The sequence below is a fragment of the Phyllobates terribilis genome, unplaced genomic scaffold, assembly GCF_046119375.1.
Source record: "Phyllobates terribilis strain yellow unplaced genomic scaffold, ASM4611937v1 Scaffold_2__4_contigs__length_985480577, whole genome shotgun sequence".
NCBI lineage: Eukaryota > Metazoa > Chordata > Amphibia > Anura > Dendrobatidae > Phyllobates > Phyllobates terribilis.
The window spans coordinates 444,256,453-444,274,698 of record NW_027362762.1 but is presented as its reverse complement, the minus strand read 5'-3'; the positions used below and the strand labels follow the sequence as shown (position 1 = coordinate 444,274,698).

At 40.6% G+C, this 18,246-nt stretch overlaps 1 protein-coding gene across 1 annotated transcript in view; it reads right to left on the bottom strand.

Annotated features, from left to right (window-relative positions):
* Window positions 1–226: 226 nt before the first annotated feature.
* The window catches only part of CA4 (carbonic anhydrase 4), a 37,161-nt gene continuing 19,141 nt past the window's right edge, over window positions 227–18,246 (bottom strand). Inside the window, exons 4-8 of the mRNA XM_073665476.1 lie at window positions 15,345–15,493; window positions 11,680–11,775; window positions 9,965–10,028; window positions 6,846–7,003; window positions 227–1,472 (exon numbers count right to left, since the gene is read on the bottom strand). Of these exons, the coding sequence (XP_073521577.1) occupies window positions 1,293–1,472; window positions 6,846–7,003; window positions 9,965–10,028; window positions 11,680–11,775; window positions 15,345–15,493 (647 nt within the window). The 3' untranslated portion in view covers window positions 227–1,292. The remainder of the gene's footprint in view (window positions 1,473–6,845; window positions 7,004–9,964; window positions 10,029–11,679; window positions 11,776–15,344; window positions 15,494–18,246) is intronic.

The window sequence follows — 18,246 nt, the reverse complement described above, 5'->3', positions numbered from 1 at the left end:
TTCAGCTACTACACATTTTCACATTTACACATTTTCACATTTAATGTTAATAAAATCTGACGGGAGCAAATCTAGTGAGGCAACAAACTACATGGCAGATCACATACATGGAACATCGCAAGGGTCATTACAGTACCATCATAAAAATAATTGAGTTTTTTTATATGACCCATTACATGGTAAAATATAGACTTGATAACATAACAAAAAAATCGTCCCAAAAAACTTTGGTGTCTTCAAGAAAATATTTTGTTTATTGCAAGATTTTTAGATACAGCATTTTATTTTACAAAATAATGTCATAATTTCTCAGCAAAGTTCATGTTAGAAAAGAAAGAAAAGCACACCGGAGCGGATGTGGTTCTGATTTCATTACATTTCAATATTAAGTTCTTTTAGCGTGACAGCAGATGTCTTGTTGATTGCAAATAGAAATTCAGAATATATAACAAGACTTAGCTATGATACTTATTAACATCAGACCTGCAAATCATTTTGTTTTATTTAGTCACAGTTTCCTTGCTCATCTGAGTTTACAATCTTATCTTTAGTGGGATACAGAGTAACTTTTCCAAAGGAGATATTGAAATGGCATCATTAGTATTAAGGTACTGTATGAAAAAATGTGCAATATATTAACCTGAGATATTAGTTTGGTGGTTTTTAAATACTACTTAATAACCTTAAAAAGAGTCAACATTGCATATTCCTATTACAGTCTGTTTTTCCAATGTATTTTAGAGTATTAAATAATTGTACAGCCATAGCATTGAAATGTAAAAATAACTTTCAATATATTAATATATTCTATACACTTTAATAAATTCAATATATAATTATTGCTTTATGGTTATTTTTACATAACTTTATTAATTACATTGTGATTGTTTACATACCGTAGATATAATACAATAATACAAGATTGAATTTGGAGATGGTCTATTAAAAGGTTAATCCTGATCTGACTCCACTATTTCGGGAGGTAAGCGGGGCAGGTGGTATCATGCCTACTGATATGCATGCAGGACCGTTGTCCTAGTAGGTATCATTGATATAACTTGCCAACACACCTCGAAATGTGGAAGTGACCAAACAGGACTAACAGTTTAATGACATGATGCCTAAGGTGTGTTCTGCCTCAAATTTAGTGCAAAGAGAGAAAGAAGTCGAATGGTATATGCAGTGGACAAGGTTCAGGATATATTTTTTTCTAATGTCCATATTTACATCCAATCTGTTTATTTGTATTTCTACACAACTCAACATGAGTTGAAGGTAGAGTCTTAACCCATTTATGATACTGATGTAAAATAAAAAACAAACAATGAGATCAGCAAATATCTGGTATGAGGCAATACGACATCCACGCCTGAAGTAGAGATTGTTCTTTCATTCAAATTTTGAATAGGCCTGAAATTCTCAATCATTTGTATGCCATCACTGTATTTTAGCTTTCCATAGAAAGTCTCAATCTGTAAAGAAAAAATAATAAGAACATAAGCTTGTCATATATATACACTAATGCTGGGGTATTTAAAGAGAATCTGTTGCCAGGTTTTTGCTATACATCATCTGGGCGCAGCATAATGTAGGGAAAGAGACCCTGTCTCCAGCAATGTATCACTTAGTTTGCTGGGTGCAGCAGTTGTGATACACAGTTTTTAGATATAGCATGTAGCAGAGCTCAGAAAGCTAATCCCTCTCACTTCACAGCTTTCTGTGTACATTGTATATTGACAGTAAGGCCACAGCCCCACTATCAGTATTTGATCAGTATTTGGTCAGTATTTTTTCTCAGGAGTGGGAGCCAAAACCAGGTGAGGAACAATCAGAGAAAAGGTATAATAGAAACAAGTCACCAATTCTGCATTTATCACACAATCCTGGTTTTGTCTCCCACTCCTGAGAAAAAATACTGACCGAATACTGACCAAATACTGATAGTGGGGCCGTGGCCTAAGATGCTTATCAGTGCTGGGGGGCGTAGCTGGGCCAGGACACATGAGGCAGCTAGTCAGATAATGATAATATTTTGTTGATGAAACACTCATTGTATTGACACTACAACACACAGGGTAATAAGTGACAAATCGCTGAAATCAGTGTCTCAACCCCTATCTCCTGCTGCCCTCAGTTTACATAGCAAATAACTGCTGACAGATTCCCTTTAATATTACTTATTTATGCAAGATATATAATATATATGTATTATTGTAGGCATATAATTATCAAATATCATAAAGCAATGTAGGTTTATAATGTTTATAGCCTTACATTATATATATATATATATATATATATATATATATATATATATATATATATATATACAGTTAGGTCCATATATATTTGGACAGAGACAGCATTTTTCTAATTTTGGTTCTAGACATTACCACAATGAATTTTAAACAAAACAATTCAGATGTAGTTGAAGTTCAGACTTTCAGCTTTCATTTGAGGGTATCCACATTAAAATTGGATGAAGGGTTTAGGAGTTTCAGCTCCTTGACATGTGCCACCCTGTTTTTAAAGGGACCAAAAGTAATTGGACAGATTAAATAATTGTAAATAAAATGTTCATTTCTAGTACTTGGTTGAAAACCCTTTGTTGGCAATGAGTGCCTGAAGTCTTGAACTCATGGACATCACCAGACGCTGTGTTTCCTCCTTTTTGATGCTCTGCCAGGCCTTCACTGTGGTGGTTTTCAGTTGCTGTTTGTTTGTGGGCCTTTCTGTCTGAAGTTTAGTCTTTAACAAGTGAAATGCATGCTCAATTGGGTTGAGATCTGGTGACTTGGCCATTCAAGAATATTCCACTTCTTTGCTTTAATAAACTCCTGGGTTGCTTTGGCTTTATGTTTTGGGCCATTGTCCATCTGTAGTATGATCGTCGTTTCAATCAGTTTGGCTGCATTTGGCTGGATCTGAGCACACAGTATGGCTCTGAATACATCAGAATTCATTCGGCTGCTTCTGTCCTGTGTCACATCATCAATAAACACTAGTGACCCAGTGCCACTGGCAGCCATGCATGCCCAAGCCATCACACTGCCTCTGCCGTGTTTTACAGATGATGTGGTATGCTTTGGATCATGAGCTGTACCACACCTTCGCCATACTTTTCTCTTTCCATCATTCTGGTAGAGGTTGATCTTGGTTTCATCTGTCCAAAGAATGTCCTTCCAGAACTGTGCTGGCTTTTTTAGATGTTTTTTTAGCAAAGTCCAGTCTAGCCTTTTTATTCTTGATGCTTATGAGTGGCTTGCATCGTGCAGTGAACCCTCTGTATTTACTTTCATGCAGTCTTCTCTTTATGGTAGATTTGGATATTGATACGCCTACCTCCTGGAGAGTGTTGTTCACTTCGTTGGCTGTTGTGAAGGGGTTTCTCAAACTGTAGATTTTGCCACTCCGAATATTGTAGCAATTTCTCGGATGGTTTTTTTCTGTTTTTGCAGCTTAAGGATGGCTTGTTTCACCTGCATGGAGAGCTCCTTTGACCGCATGTTTACTTCACAGCAAAACCTTCCAAATGCAAGCACCACACCTCAAATCAACTCCAGGCTTTTTATCTGCTTAATTGAGAATGACATAACGAAGGGATTGCCCACACCTGTCCATGAAATAGCCTTGGAGTCAATTGTTCAATTACTTTTGGTCCCTTTAAAAACAGGGTGGCACATGTTAAAGAGCTGAAACTCCTAAACCCTTCATCCAATTTTAATGTGGATACCCTCAAATGAAAGCTGAAAGTCTGAACTTCAACTGCATCTGAATTGTTTTGTTTAAAATTCATTGCGGTAATGTCTAGCTACCCCTCATCCCTATCCTGCTATGCATGGTACCCCTCATCCCTATCCTGGTATGCATGGCACCCCTTATCCCCATCTCGGCATGCATGATACCCTTCACCCCCAATCCTGGTATGCATGGCATCCCTCACCCCCAATCCTGGTATGCATGGCACCCCTCATACCCAATTGTGGTATGCATGGCACCCTTTATCCCAATCCTGGTATGCATGGCACCCATCATCCCAATCGTGGTATGTATGGCACCCCTCATGCCAATCCTGGTATGAATGACACCCTTTATCCCAATCCTGGAATGCATGACACCCTTTATCCCAATCCTGGAATGCATGGCACCCCTCATACCCAATCCTGGTATGCATGGCCCCCTCAGCCTTATCCTGGTATGCATGATCCCCTCACCCCCATCCTGGTATGCATAGCACTCCTCATCCCTATCCTGGTATGCATGGTACCTCATCCCTCATCCTTTTCCTGGTATGTATGGTACCCCTTATCCTGGTATGAATGGCACCCCATCCTTGATCCTGGTATGCATGGTACCCCTCATCCCTATCCTGATACATATGGCACCCCATCCCTCATCCTGGTATGCATGGTACCCCTCATCCCTATCCTGGTATACATGGTACCCCTCATTCAAATCCTGGTATGCATGGCCCCCCCATCCGAATCCTGGTATGCATGGCCCCCCACATCCCTATCCTGGTATGCATGGCACCCCTCATCCCTATCCTGGTATTCATGGCAGCCCTGATCCCCAATCCTGGTATGCATGGCACCCCTCATCCCCAAGCTTGGTATTCATGGCACCCCTCATCCCCAATCCTGGTACGCACGGCACCCCTCATCCCCAATGCATGGCACCCCATCCCTCATCCTGGTATGCATGGCACCCCTCATCCTCAATCCTGGTATGTATGGCACCCCTTATCCCTAATCCTAGTATGCATGGCACCCTCAACCCCAATTCTGGTATGCATGGCGCCCCTCATCCCCAATCCTGGTATGCATGGCACCCCTCATCCCCAATCCTGCTATGCATGGCATCCCTCACCCCCAATCTTGGTATGCATGGCACCCCTCATACCCAATCCTGGTATGCATGGCACCCCTCATCCCCAATCCTAGTATGCATGGCACCCCTCATCCCTAACCCTGGTATGCATGGCACCCTTATCCCCAATCCTGGTATGCACGGCACCCCTCATCCCCAATCCTGGTATGCATGGCACGCTCATCCCCAATCCTGGTATGCATGACACCACTCATTTCAAATCTGGTATACAAGGCACACCTCATCCCAATACAGGTATGCATGGCACCGCATCCCTCATCCTGGTATTCATGGCCCCCTCATCCCCAATCCTGGTATGTATGGCACTCCTCATCCCCCACTCCTGGTATGTATGGCCTCCTCATCCCCCAATCCTGGTATGCATGGCACCCCATCCCTTATCCTGGTATGTATGGTACCCCTCATCCCTCACCTGGTATGCATCGTACCCCTCATCCCTATTCTGGTATGCATGGTACCCCTCATCCTGGTGTGCATGGCACCCCGCATCCCAATTCTGGTATGCATGGTACCCCATCCCTCATCCTGGTATGCATGGTACCCCTCATCCCTATCTTGGTATGTATAGTACCCCTCATCCTGGTATGCTTGGCACCCCTCATCCCTATTCTGGTATGCATGGTATACACCTCATCTCTATCCTGGTATGTATGATACCCCCTCATCCTCCAATCCTGGTATCTATGGCACCCCTCATCCGTATCCTGGTATGCATGGCCCCTTATCCCTATCCTGGTATGCATGGTACCCCCTCAACCCTATTCTGGTATGCATGGTACCCCCTCATCCCTATCCTGGTATGCATGGCATCCCATCCCTCATCATGGTATGCATGGTCCCCTCACTCCCCAATCCTGATATGCATGGTACCCCCTCATCCCTATCCTGGTATGCATAGTATCCCCTCATCGCTATCCTGGTATGCATGGTCCCCTCACCCCCCAATCCTGGTATGCATGGTGCCCTCACCCCCCAATCCTGGTATGCATGGTCCCCTCACCCCCCAATCCTGATATGTATGGAACCCCTCACACCCCAATCCTGGTATGCATGGTCCCCTCATCCCCAATCCTGGTATGTATGGCACCCCTCTTCCCTATTACGCTGCACACATACAAAAAAATAAATACTTATACTCACCTTTCTTCCCTGTGCTCCAGTGCTGTGTCCCGTTCTGCCGGGGGAGGAGTGTGGTGCCAGAGTACTCGCATGGCCATACCGCGCTGTCCGGTGCCATTTTGCTGAAGACACACAGCAAATGTGTCTTCAGTAAAATGGCACCGGATAGCGCTATGCACATGCGCCGATTACGACGCCTCACTCCTGCTCCGGTCTTCAGCCAGAAGATAGGTGCTCCTCTCGGTCAGGTAAGTATGTAAGTATGATGCCAGAGATCGCGGTATGCGTTCAGTGTCTACGCATAGAGCGATCTCCGGCGCCATACACTCCTCTTACCTGTAACGGCTCCATGCGTTCTTCTGTCTGGAGCCAGACTGCGCAGGCGCGTCGCGCTTGCGCAGTCTATAAAGGCTTCAGACAGAGGGGCGCTTGTACGATTATATTATAGAGATATATATATCTATGTTTATAATCTATATTTATCCATAGCTGTCTTTTCCACAGTGACCTGGTAGAATCAGTGGCAACCAAAAGTTCTGTTTGTAACTGCATTAGTTGTTTCAGTTACATTGGAGCCCGCCAGGTTTCCGTCATGAGGTATGGCATTTTACAAGACAAAATAATGAGGATGCTGCACTAATCTGGCACTTTTTATTTTGCGAAAATGTGAAGAGAGCCTTAATTAAAGTTATCCAAACCAGACCTTTAATTGTTAATGATCATCTGCATAGCACCCTAGAGTTATAAGGTAGATCTTCAATTAATTTGACAGTTATGTACAAATTGTGTGAATATATTTGTGGAGATTGATTTGCAATAATTTTAAAACTATTTACCTGGGCTTTAGACAGCTCAATTGGTTCAGCAAACAATGTCCAGGTGACAATCTCATCACATGGAGGAGTAGTAAGTGAGCCTTCATATCTGTAAAAAACTTTCAGATCACTTGGAATCAAGTCTTGCAGCTTGACTTTAGAAACAGTAGTAATGTTGTCTGAAATGGAAATAAAAAATGAGGTTATTTTGTTTTCTAAATAATATGAATAATTGTTATAAAAATGGAATGAGAATTTATTAAAGACAAACTGTCACACAAGAACAATCAGCAAAGGCCATGCAGCCAGGTCCAGTACATATACACAATATCACTATACAAGGTCTGATCTTAATAAGACCAAAGTCTGTTGTCCATAACGTTAATGGAGTTGCTCCAAAAACAACATTTAGTACCTATCTACAAAATAGATTCTAATTGTATGATTGCTGGGAGGGCCAGGGGGCTGAAACCTTCATTGATCTTGAAAAACATAGGTCCGAAAGCCCCTTGTAAATTAAGTGAGTGGTGGTGAGTATTTACGACCACCACTGCTATACACAGTAAATAGGGTAGTGGTCACAGATACTGCTCCATTCACAAAGAAGACTGTGGGACCCCACTTATCGTAATTGGTGAAGGTCCCAAAGGAAGGATCCCCAGTGATCCCCTGTATTTTGCTAACGGAACAACCCCTCTAGACCCTACGTAAATGCCATACCTTTAAAGGGAATTCAAGTAATGAGAAAGCAAGCAAAGATGTCTCCCGCAGGACCAGAGAATTCACTCTGTATTCATGGTGTGCCTTTGATAGGTGCAGTACATTACATGATCAAAGCTTTAGGAACACTTAATGGAATTGATCCTTGTGGGGGGCTTATGACCACTGAGAAACTCTGTTCTGGACATTTTAATTTCATCCATGTAGGTGGCTACATCTTGGTAAATGTGCTATCATATTTGCTGCTGCACATGTGCACAGCAGGATTATTACTTGTGTGCACAAGCACATACGCATATGATGGCATTTTTACATGGTGCAAAAAGATTAAAAGCCTAAATCCCCAATCACTGACTTATTTGTGAGTATTGCAGTGTGAACCTCTGCAACAATTTCTCTGTAGCTCTTATTCAAACACTATTTTATCCTATGTAGGCTATGTGCCCATGATGCAGAAATGATCCAGATTTTTCCTGAGTGTTTCTGCATCTCCCTGGCAGAAAAAAACGCATGTGGATTGTACATGCGTTTTTCCTGCCAGGGACAAGCGTAAGTGAAGCGTTCTTCACATACATTTCCGTATACGGGTTGACAAGCTCTTTCCAAGCGATTTTAGCATCACTTGGAAAGTGCTTGTCAACTTGGTCACACTATAGAAATCCATGCAAACAGCATGGATTTATATAGTGTGACCATAAAAGAATGGTAAAAAATAAAAAATAAATCTATACTTACCTTCTGATGGCCCCCGGAGTCTTGCTTCGCTCTGTCCTGTCTGCCGGCAGATCGCGGTACACTACACTGAAGGACCTGCCGTCACATGACTAAATGACGTCAGCGCAGGTCCTTCAGTCCACCGCGATCTGCCGGCAAGTGAAGAGAAGGACCCCGAGGGCCATCAGAAGGTAAGTATAACATTTATTTTTTATTTTACTCTTTTTTTACAGGTTCTATGGTACCCGGGTCCGGAGGAGAGTCTCCTCCGGACCCGGGTACCATCCGCACATTGAATCGCTTGGATTCCGCATGTACAGATCCAGTGATGCGGAATCCAAGCAATTCAATGAAAGTCAATGGCGGGGAAAACGCAGCGCTTCCGCAAAATAATTGGTAGTGCTGCATCTTTCTCCGCAATGATAACCCGCAGCGGAAATTTCCACAACATGTACACAGCACATGTGGATTATCATTGGGGAACATGGCAGGCCTTCTACCATGCGTTTTTTAAGCATTTCAGCAGCGTTTTTGCCGCTGCGGAAACGCTTAAAAAACGCATTGTGGGCACACAGTCGTATTGTTGGAATTGGGGAGGGAATTAAACCCAAGTTTACATGGGTATCTGGCAGAGAACAACAATGTATTCTGCACCATCAGGAAGATGAATGAGCTTAAAAGGGGTTTGCCCGGTACTTTTAAAAATATGCCAGTGTGTTTTAATGATAAATAGAAGCTTCTTTCTAATTACCTCCTGGTGCAATTTCTGCCTGTGAGAGGCGCTATCAGGCACAGGCAGCACATGACCCCCCCGCTGACGTCACGTCAGGTGAGGCATGACTCAGCGCTGGGGTCCCTGTGGTGGTTCCTGGGTTGTGGGCGGGGTTACCCCCACATCACACCCGGCATCCACCGCGCGCTTTCCCAATGAATGGGGACAGGGAGAGCGCACGGTGGATGCTGGGTGTGACGCATGGAGTAACCCCGCCCACAGCCCAGCAGCCACGTGGAAGAGGGACCCTCGGCTGCAACCTGGACTTGTCGTGACATCAGCGGATGTCAGGGATGTCAGAGCCGACTGCGACAGGGGGTCAAGTGCTGCCACCGATAGCGCGGCTCACAGGCAGAAACAGCACCAGGAGGTAATTAGAAAGAAGCTTCTATTTATCATTAAAACACATTAGCATATTTTAAAAAATAATGGACAACCCCTTTAATTATAAAGCTACATTCCAATTTTAAGTCATTAATTTACACTATATCTAATGAATGGAAGGGGGAAGAGGTCACATAATAAACTTCCCTGTGACAGTGATTTCTTGGATTCTTTGGTGGTTAATAAATATGGGAAGGGGAATGCTTCAAATTTCCATAGGTCTATTAAGTTAATGTACTGAACCCTTGGCTTGCATAGGTCATGGTACAAATGTCCTATAAATGGGATTGCAAAGGAATTCTATTATTTGAACACGAGAAATAAAAGTAAAGAGAATTTCGCAAATAGCTAATTATATTCTAAAAGGGTGTGCAATGATTATACAATGATTTTTCACCATAGAAATGACATATCTACTCATTCAAATGTAGTTTTATTCTGCATTTAAACCATTAACTTCATATAATCATATTAAATGTGTTTGTCTGGTTTCTTATTCAACATATAATCACTGGAAATACTGTATGTGTAGTAATAAATTCTGTAATACCCTTGTAGCTGATCTCGCTGAGGCCATTAATTAAATTAGTGTAACCATCATTGGATTTACCCTCCTGCAAAGAGAATGGAAAATAACAAACATATATGTAATATAGTACAATAAGATATAATGAGACATATTTGGATTGATATTTCATTCCCTAATACTCAACTAAATTCACTATCTATGTGAGGTGCAGAGGTAGCAGTTGCCACAAAAAAACACCAGTATATTAAAAATAGCATATTTACAGAGTTTTTGTATTGGTGCCAAGGAGCTTCAAGTTAATTAAACTACTGTAACTGTAAGGAACTTCTTCAATTATATTACGTTTAATCTTACTATAGCACTGTATACACTGGGCTTTACGATAAGATGTAAGGCAAGTATTTTCCTCTTTATAATGTCAAATCATGGTTCTCTTGAAGTGTTAAGGGGTCCCCCGGCAGATGTTAGGGGTCTCCCAGCAATCTCGAGATTGGTGCTTTGAAGGCCCATGAACAAGGCTCTGCACCCTCATCCTGACTGGAATGGAGCTGTATATGATCAGCTTCCGCTCCATCAATTGTCTTTAGGACTGAGTTCTGCACTCGGCAGTCACACAGACGAGTTGGGTAGATTCTGAGCATGGATACCTTTGCCCCATTCAGGACAGGTTTGCGGAGCTTTGTTCACAGGCTCTTGTTCAAGATCTGATCATGGTATTGCTGGGGGTCCCAGTAGTTGAAGCCCCTTGCAATCAGAAAAGTATCCCCTATCCAAATATCCAATGGATAAGGAATAGGATTTTTTTTGAGGAATAACCTTTTAGAGGGGTTCTTCTCCATAATACACACTTGTCACCCATTCATAGATTCACAGGATAGTTCACAAATTTCAAATCTGCTAGGACCCCCACAATCATGAGAATGGGGATTCCATGTCCGCCATATGAATGAAGCAGCAGTAATGCATGTTTATTACATAGAATAACATGGACAGTCAGAGTGTACAGGACTATCTAATCTGTCCTTTAGATAGAGCTAAAGAATCTTGACATCGCGTTTGTTAGATTGCCACTCGGAGGACTCAGGACCCCTGTGCTATTGATTGTTGGGGATCCTCAGTAATCGGCAAATTATCACCTATCCGTACGATAAGTTGTAATTTTGAGACAACTTATTTAACTTTTACTAAAATCTATGGTTATGCTACTTTTTAGGATGCACTACAAAATTTTGAGGAAAGTCTAATATCTTCTTTAAAGACAGCTAGTTCTCCTTACTTGGCTATTGACTAAAGTAAATCTCTCAAGTGAAGATCACACAGATTATTTAATGATCCATAATCTGTTATCCATGTGTAATATCGCCTATATACCTTAGTGCAAGTATTAGGAGATGACTGTTGTAATGCCCACTGTGACATTTGCACATTTCTTTTGTATCTGCAAATATTCATGCACTTAATGAATTTTAGCTTTACATCTCTCAAGTCAGAATTTATAACAAAGTGATCATATTAACTTACTTTATGTTTAATCAAAGTTTATTGATTAGTTCCAAGAACATTAAGAAACAAAAGAAGAATAGAGAAGGTTACGCAGAAACAGATAGATACAATGGTTACAAAACAATAATAAAAGAATAATAGGGGTGACCACTCGCCCCAATCCCAAACACATGGGACATTAGAAACAATGAGTTGAGTATTCAAGTCCTTTTAATTCAAGGATATTAACTTACTTTAAAGAAGAATCCAAGTACTGCATAAGCTCCACTTGTGGTGCTCCCGCCGCTAGATTCTGATCGTGCCTCCTTTTTAGTGTGAACTATATGAAGCTGTATTAGAGACATGAGTTACTGAAAGTGGGATCATATTCCTGAAAGAACAAGGCTATCCTTACTTATTACATGTGCTAAAGAAGTCAAAATATCAGTTCCCAGCAGGACGCAGAAATAATGATAAAAAGAGGAATCAGCTCATTTGAGTAATACTGATGACATCCAAGAGCTATTCACTCTTCATCAAAGACATACATAGTGGCAAGCTAAGCTGTAAACTTTATTCAAACACCATTTTATTCTATTTATTGAGGGAGGAGGGGGGCGGATGGAGTTCAACCCAAGTCTACATGGGTATCTGGCAGAGAACAACAATGTATTCTGCACCATCAGGAAGATGAATGAGCTTAATTATAAAGCTACATTCCAATTTTAGGTCACTATCTTGATACCTATGGCATGTGTCACAGATCCAAAGCTTCTAGTAGTAAATGTACATAAAAAAGTAGCATGATCCAACACTCTTTATCTAGTAAAAAATCATCTTCATGTAAACCATATTAAAGAGTCCAAGCTGAAGCTGAGAGAATAACATCATATGAGAGAGTACTTCAGATGAGGATATGGAGAAAAAGCACTCCTGGTCGACCTTGATGGGAATCTCCCAATATAATCAGAGGATTGGACGACCATGTAGATAATAGGGTGAAAGTTATGAATTAAAAAAAAAAATGAAAGAAGCACTGCCATTATTTTTTTTCCCTAAACTTGTGTAGCTCACTATCGCTTTCTTCCCCAGTTTCCAACACCACTCCGGTCCTCTTCTGGGACACGTGCTAGCTCTTCTGAAGTCTATGGTGCATCAAAACAAGGCGCCATAGATTTACAGTATAAAAGTGACTTGCAGCTCACACATACAAGCCAGTGTGATCTGGAGAGTTGGCATCGCTATCATGTGACTCAGAAGAGGGCCCGAGCGACACTGGACACTGGAGAAGATGGCGATCCGTAGGCATATTAACACACATACACAACGCTACACTAACATTTACACTGGTTTATGGAAAAAAAATAATGAGAGTGCTGCTTTAACTGAAGGATGGAAGTGAGTGAAACAGTAGCTAACCCCATTACACATATGTGGTAACTGGTAAGGTCCTCAACTGGTCATGGGTATTGGGAAATGTGTAACATGTATTCATTCTTGTCCTGCCCCTGGTATCCACCATTTCGACAGTATACTGACATCAAATGCCAAAGCAAAACTTAAATACAATATGTAAGATGCATGTGCAGTTAATGGTTTAAGACCAGCCAAGTTAAGGCTTGCTCAGTATGGCAAGATTGCTAATGCAGTTAGTAATTTCTAACAAATGGACATATTCTTTGTCATAGAAACAGGGTTAGTATAAGATATTTAAAATCATATTATCTAAGATGTTTTTCTATTTTATTCATTATTATTTCGAGCATACAATATGTGCAGAGTAATAAGGCAAGTGAGTATTTTGACCATATCATCATTTTTATGCAGATTTTCATCTCCAAGCTGTATAAACTTGAAAGGTTATTAGATGAAGCGGATCAGGTGATGCGTATTTGTGTTATGAGCGAGGGTGAGGCCTAAGGACATCAACGCCCATTATAAAGTTGTGAAGAATTATTAGCTTGTTCTCCTCAGGGAGAATGAGCCAAAAATGAGATTTAGTTGACTCTGAAAAGACACAAATTGTGAAAAGTCTTACAGAGAGATGCAGCACTCTTAAAATTGCTAAGATATTGGGTCGTGGTCACAGAACTATCAAAAGTTTTGTTGCAAATAGTTAACAGTGTTGTAAAAACATGTTAAACAAAAGATAAACATTAACTGACAAAGATTTGAGAAGAATCAAATGTGAAATGACCAGGAACCCATTATCCTCCAGTGCTGTCATATTCCAGAACGGCAACCTCCTTGCAGTGCCCAGAAGTACAAGGTGCTCAGTGCTCAAAGACATGGCCAAGGTGAGAATGGCTGAAACCCGATCACCACTGAACAAGACACCGAAGGTGAAACGTCAAGACTGGGCCAAGAAATGTCTGAAGACATATTTTTCAAAGGTTTTATGGACTGATGTTATGAGAGTGACTTTTGATGGACCAGATGGAAGGGCCCGTGGCTGGATCAGTAACTGGCACAGACCTCTACTTAAACTCAGATGTCAGCAAGGTGAAGGTGGGCTACTGCCATGGGTTGGTATTAAAAATGAGCTAGTTGGATTTTTGGGGTTCGAGATGAACTCAAAATCAACTCCCAAACCTACTGCTAGTTTTTAGAAGACACTTTCTTAAAGCAGTGGTATGGTACCAGAAAAAGTCTGCATCTTTCAAAAAAAAAAAAAGATTTTTAAGCATGACAATGCTCCATTACATGCATCGAAGTACTCCACTGCTTGGCTAGCCTTAAAGATGAAATAATAATGACATGGCCCCTTCCTCCCCTGACCTAAGCCTTATTGAGAACTTGTGGGCCTTTCTTAAATGGGAGATTTACGGTGAAGGAAAAAAGGACAACCCTCTATACATTGTCTGGGGGTGTGTGGTTAGTGCTGTCTAACTAGTTTGTCAACAGATTAAGAAACTGACAGACTCCATGGATGGAAGGTTTATGACTGTTATTGAAAAGAAGGGTACCTATATTGGACACTAATATTTATTAGAAATGTCAGATAAAAAAACAATTTAGATTGGAATAATTACTTTTTTCATTTTAGTTGCATAATAATTCTGTACGCTAATAGTTGCCCGATAATTCTGCACACATAGATATTTTCCTAAGAAAGACAAAACCTAATTTTACTTCTATAATTGTTCAATGATACTCCTTGAAAAACCCACAAGGCAAAACGTGCGTTGGAGTTTGGGGTGCTTTCATATGCCATTGATTTTCTATTTTGTTCCCTGTTATCTGAAATGCAATGTACTATGTCTATAGTACAGCATGATTATATGTGAATTATCCATTTGGACTTATATATTTCATGTATATATTTAAGTGTTTTAGATATTTCTGCTGCTATATATTTACACCCATATACAGTATATTTATACCATATACAATCAGGGATACCATTATTTATTCTTTATACCCACTCCCCACAACCTTTTTCTGGGATCATGTATTTTCCCGTGTAAATTCCTATTGTTCCCTTAGTTTATTTATAAAGACATGAAGATAAAATAAAAAATCTATTTTATTCATTATTTTGAGTCTATTTACTTGTTCTTTGAGGAGGATATATTTTTGATGAAGTGAATATTCATATATGTGACATATGTTATATCATTTTAGTGTTGTTGATATAATGAATAATCAAAATTACAAAATTGCCCAATAATTATGCACAGAGTGCACAACAATTTAAAAGAAGGGTGGCCATATTGGTATTGGCTATATTCTCCTTAGAAAGACAAAACCTCTACTTTGTCTACCTCTACAAAAACTTTTACTTTCTTAAATATTCAGATTTCAGGTTTATTAACCTTTTGGATTGACCGACAGCACTGTAGTTGTTCAACAATAAAATGAATCATCAAAAATACAAAATGCCTAATAATTGGGCACACAGAGTATAACAATATCTTACCTCAATTGGATATTTCTTTCCATCTAGACTATGTTCTGATCCAGAGGTTTCAGTACTGCCCCAGTGAAAGTGGAGTTGTGAAGCTATATATGTACCCGAAAGGCCTCCTCCAGAAATTTGTATAGTTTCTTTACTTTGACTTAGTTTAGCTAAGAACAAAATATTGACAAGACTTATCACCATTTCAACACAAAGCGTGCACTAGAGTAATGGTATAGATTTCAGTGCCCCCAAAATTATATACTGTACATGTTCCAGATCCATACATTCCTATTACTACAATAACTAGAAGTTAGCCAGATTATTTTACAAATCACCCTAAATATCTAAAGCCCAGTATAGTATTTTAAAATTAAACATTAAACATTTTTCACAAACTGGAAACATAGAACCAAAAGAAATTAGCATATTAAAGAAAGATATGACTGTCTGATTAACCAATACATGGCAGAAATTATACCGTTGTAGTGAGTATAGAAAGGAGTCAGTTTTGAACATTTCTAAAGATGTAAGGCAAAATATTTTTGCATATATGCATCCAGATAATATTGAAAATGCATATCAAAACTATATACAGCAGTTATATAGGGCTTAATTATCTGTAGATGTGTATTAAGACTCATGCAGACGGCCGTAGATTCGTTCATCCAAGAGAATCGGGTCGATTATGCAAATGTGTGATCATAGCGTGATCTGATTCTCTAGAATGAGGAGAAGATGGAGAAAGAAATTTCCCCATCTTCCCCATTCCGTCAGTGAGCGGAAATCAGACGACACTCAGAAGTTATCCGAGTGCAGCCCGATGTTTGACTTGCATGCCCAAGAGTGATCTGAATATTGGATTGAACTCAGGCATGCAGCGATCTGACATGTGTAGAGCCCCATAGAGAATAACATGGGGCGCATGCGATCTGATGTTTTGTCTGATCGAACTCAGATGGAAAATACGCTACTCTGAAGTCTAGCTGTAGTGAAGTCTGAAATGTTGTGTCTGACCTGGAAATATCCCTTCCCTCTGCTTCAGTTGCAGGATTGACAACCTTCTGTAAATCCATATACAATTCACAAACAGGGTACCTGAGCAGTGCTTGTAAAGAAAAATTGATGCCTTAGTAAATTTGGCAAGTATTGTGATTATGAAATTGTGACGTTTTCATACTAGTTTCTGCACTATAGATCTATATCACTTAACATCTTAACAATTTGGTTTTTTGTTTTCCAATTTATCTTTAACAGTTGTGGCTGTTTGTGACTAAACTGTCCAGGACAAGCTGGTGGCCAATGCTGATAATTTCTATAAATGTTTGTTTTCTCTCTCCAAGATTGCAGAGTTGGTGGGTTTTTCCTGTCGTGGAGCTTTAGAGCTGTGTGTGTACTGTAACCAAAATGCTGCTTCCTGCCTTCTGCTCTTCCTCCAGCTTTATGGGAAGTAGCGGTATAACTTGAAGCCCTACAGGCACCAATGCAAAATCCCCACCAGGGCAGCCAGCTATCACAGGTCTTTAATAGAATTGTTTTCATATGGGCCAAAGGGACCTTATGGACCCACTCAGATTCTAGCGCCTGGGTGAGGCTGCCACTCCTTGCACCCCTATAGTCATACTCCTGAGATTAAAAGTATCCCACTACCAGAACAACCCCTTTAAGTAAAAAGAATTCTAATGATAGGTATGCATTAAATTACCACACCCAGCCAAATGCTTGCCAGTTCTGAAATGCATTTGCAATTGATTTTTTTTTTTTATTTACTGCTGAATTTTGGCTTCTTTACAGAATTGCTCAACTACTTTTATAGTGATGTCCTATATCTTTAAGATAGGTTATTAATATCAGATTGGTAGGAGTCTAATACCTGGCACCTCCACCAATCAGCGGTTGTCACTGCCAGCAGTGGCCAGGTGCTGGCAGTTGCCTAGCTGAATAACAACGCACAGTCAACTGTAGTGGTGGCTTCTAGGTATGACAGATCTGCCGTATTCAAATAAATAAAAGTGGAACTGCAGTAACCGGCAGCGGCCACTTTACAGTTGATGAAGCTGTACTGTTCAGCACTGCAACTGCTAACATCTGGCCACTGCTGGCACTAAGAACAGCTAATCAATGGGGGGTCCATGTGTCCGATCTCCACCAATCTGATATTGATTACTTATCTTAAAGGGGATATCCGGGACTTTAAGAAAAAAAATGTGCCTAAGCATTAACAGGCAGGTAGTCATTGACCGCTCCTGCTGGAGACTCATCGGCTCCCTGTCAATGGAGCAGCAGTTTCTCTTCCTGTTGACAGGCTGGGACTACTGGTGTCCTGCTGATTGACAGCCAGCTTCTCCAATTAGGCAGCGGGGAGCCAGCTGGCAATCAGTATGACACCAGTAGTCCCGCTGTGTCAACAAGAAAAGAAACTGCCGCTCTGTTGACGTGACATCAGCAGAAGTCTGTGAACGTCGCCGGGCGCAACAGGCAGGTAGGCAGCAACTACAAGCCTGTTAGTGCTTAAACACATTTTTTTTAAGTTCTGATATGCCCTTTAAGGATAGGTCTTCAAGATGAAAGTAGTGGCACAACCCTTAACCCTTTAATGTATAGAATCCAGAAATTTCTAAGCACAAGTCATACCAACATGAATTGTAGTATTGTACAATAGGCATCAAGCATTTATGTTTCAAATATCATTAATTAAAGTTGTCTTTAAGGCATAAAGTTTTCCCCAACTGAAGCTAAATTTAATTATTACAATATGTTTGAGTCCCTATTCTGCCAATACACTTATATCATCAAAAGCAAGTTATGGCATTGTTTACATCCCCATCTCCCGTTTACAGCAGAGTGCCGCACCACGAGAGAGTGCAGGATCCCTAGTAGGAAGAAGTCAGCTGAGAGCTGCTCCTTGGCTATTTTTCTTTCT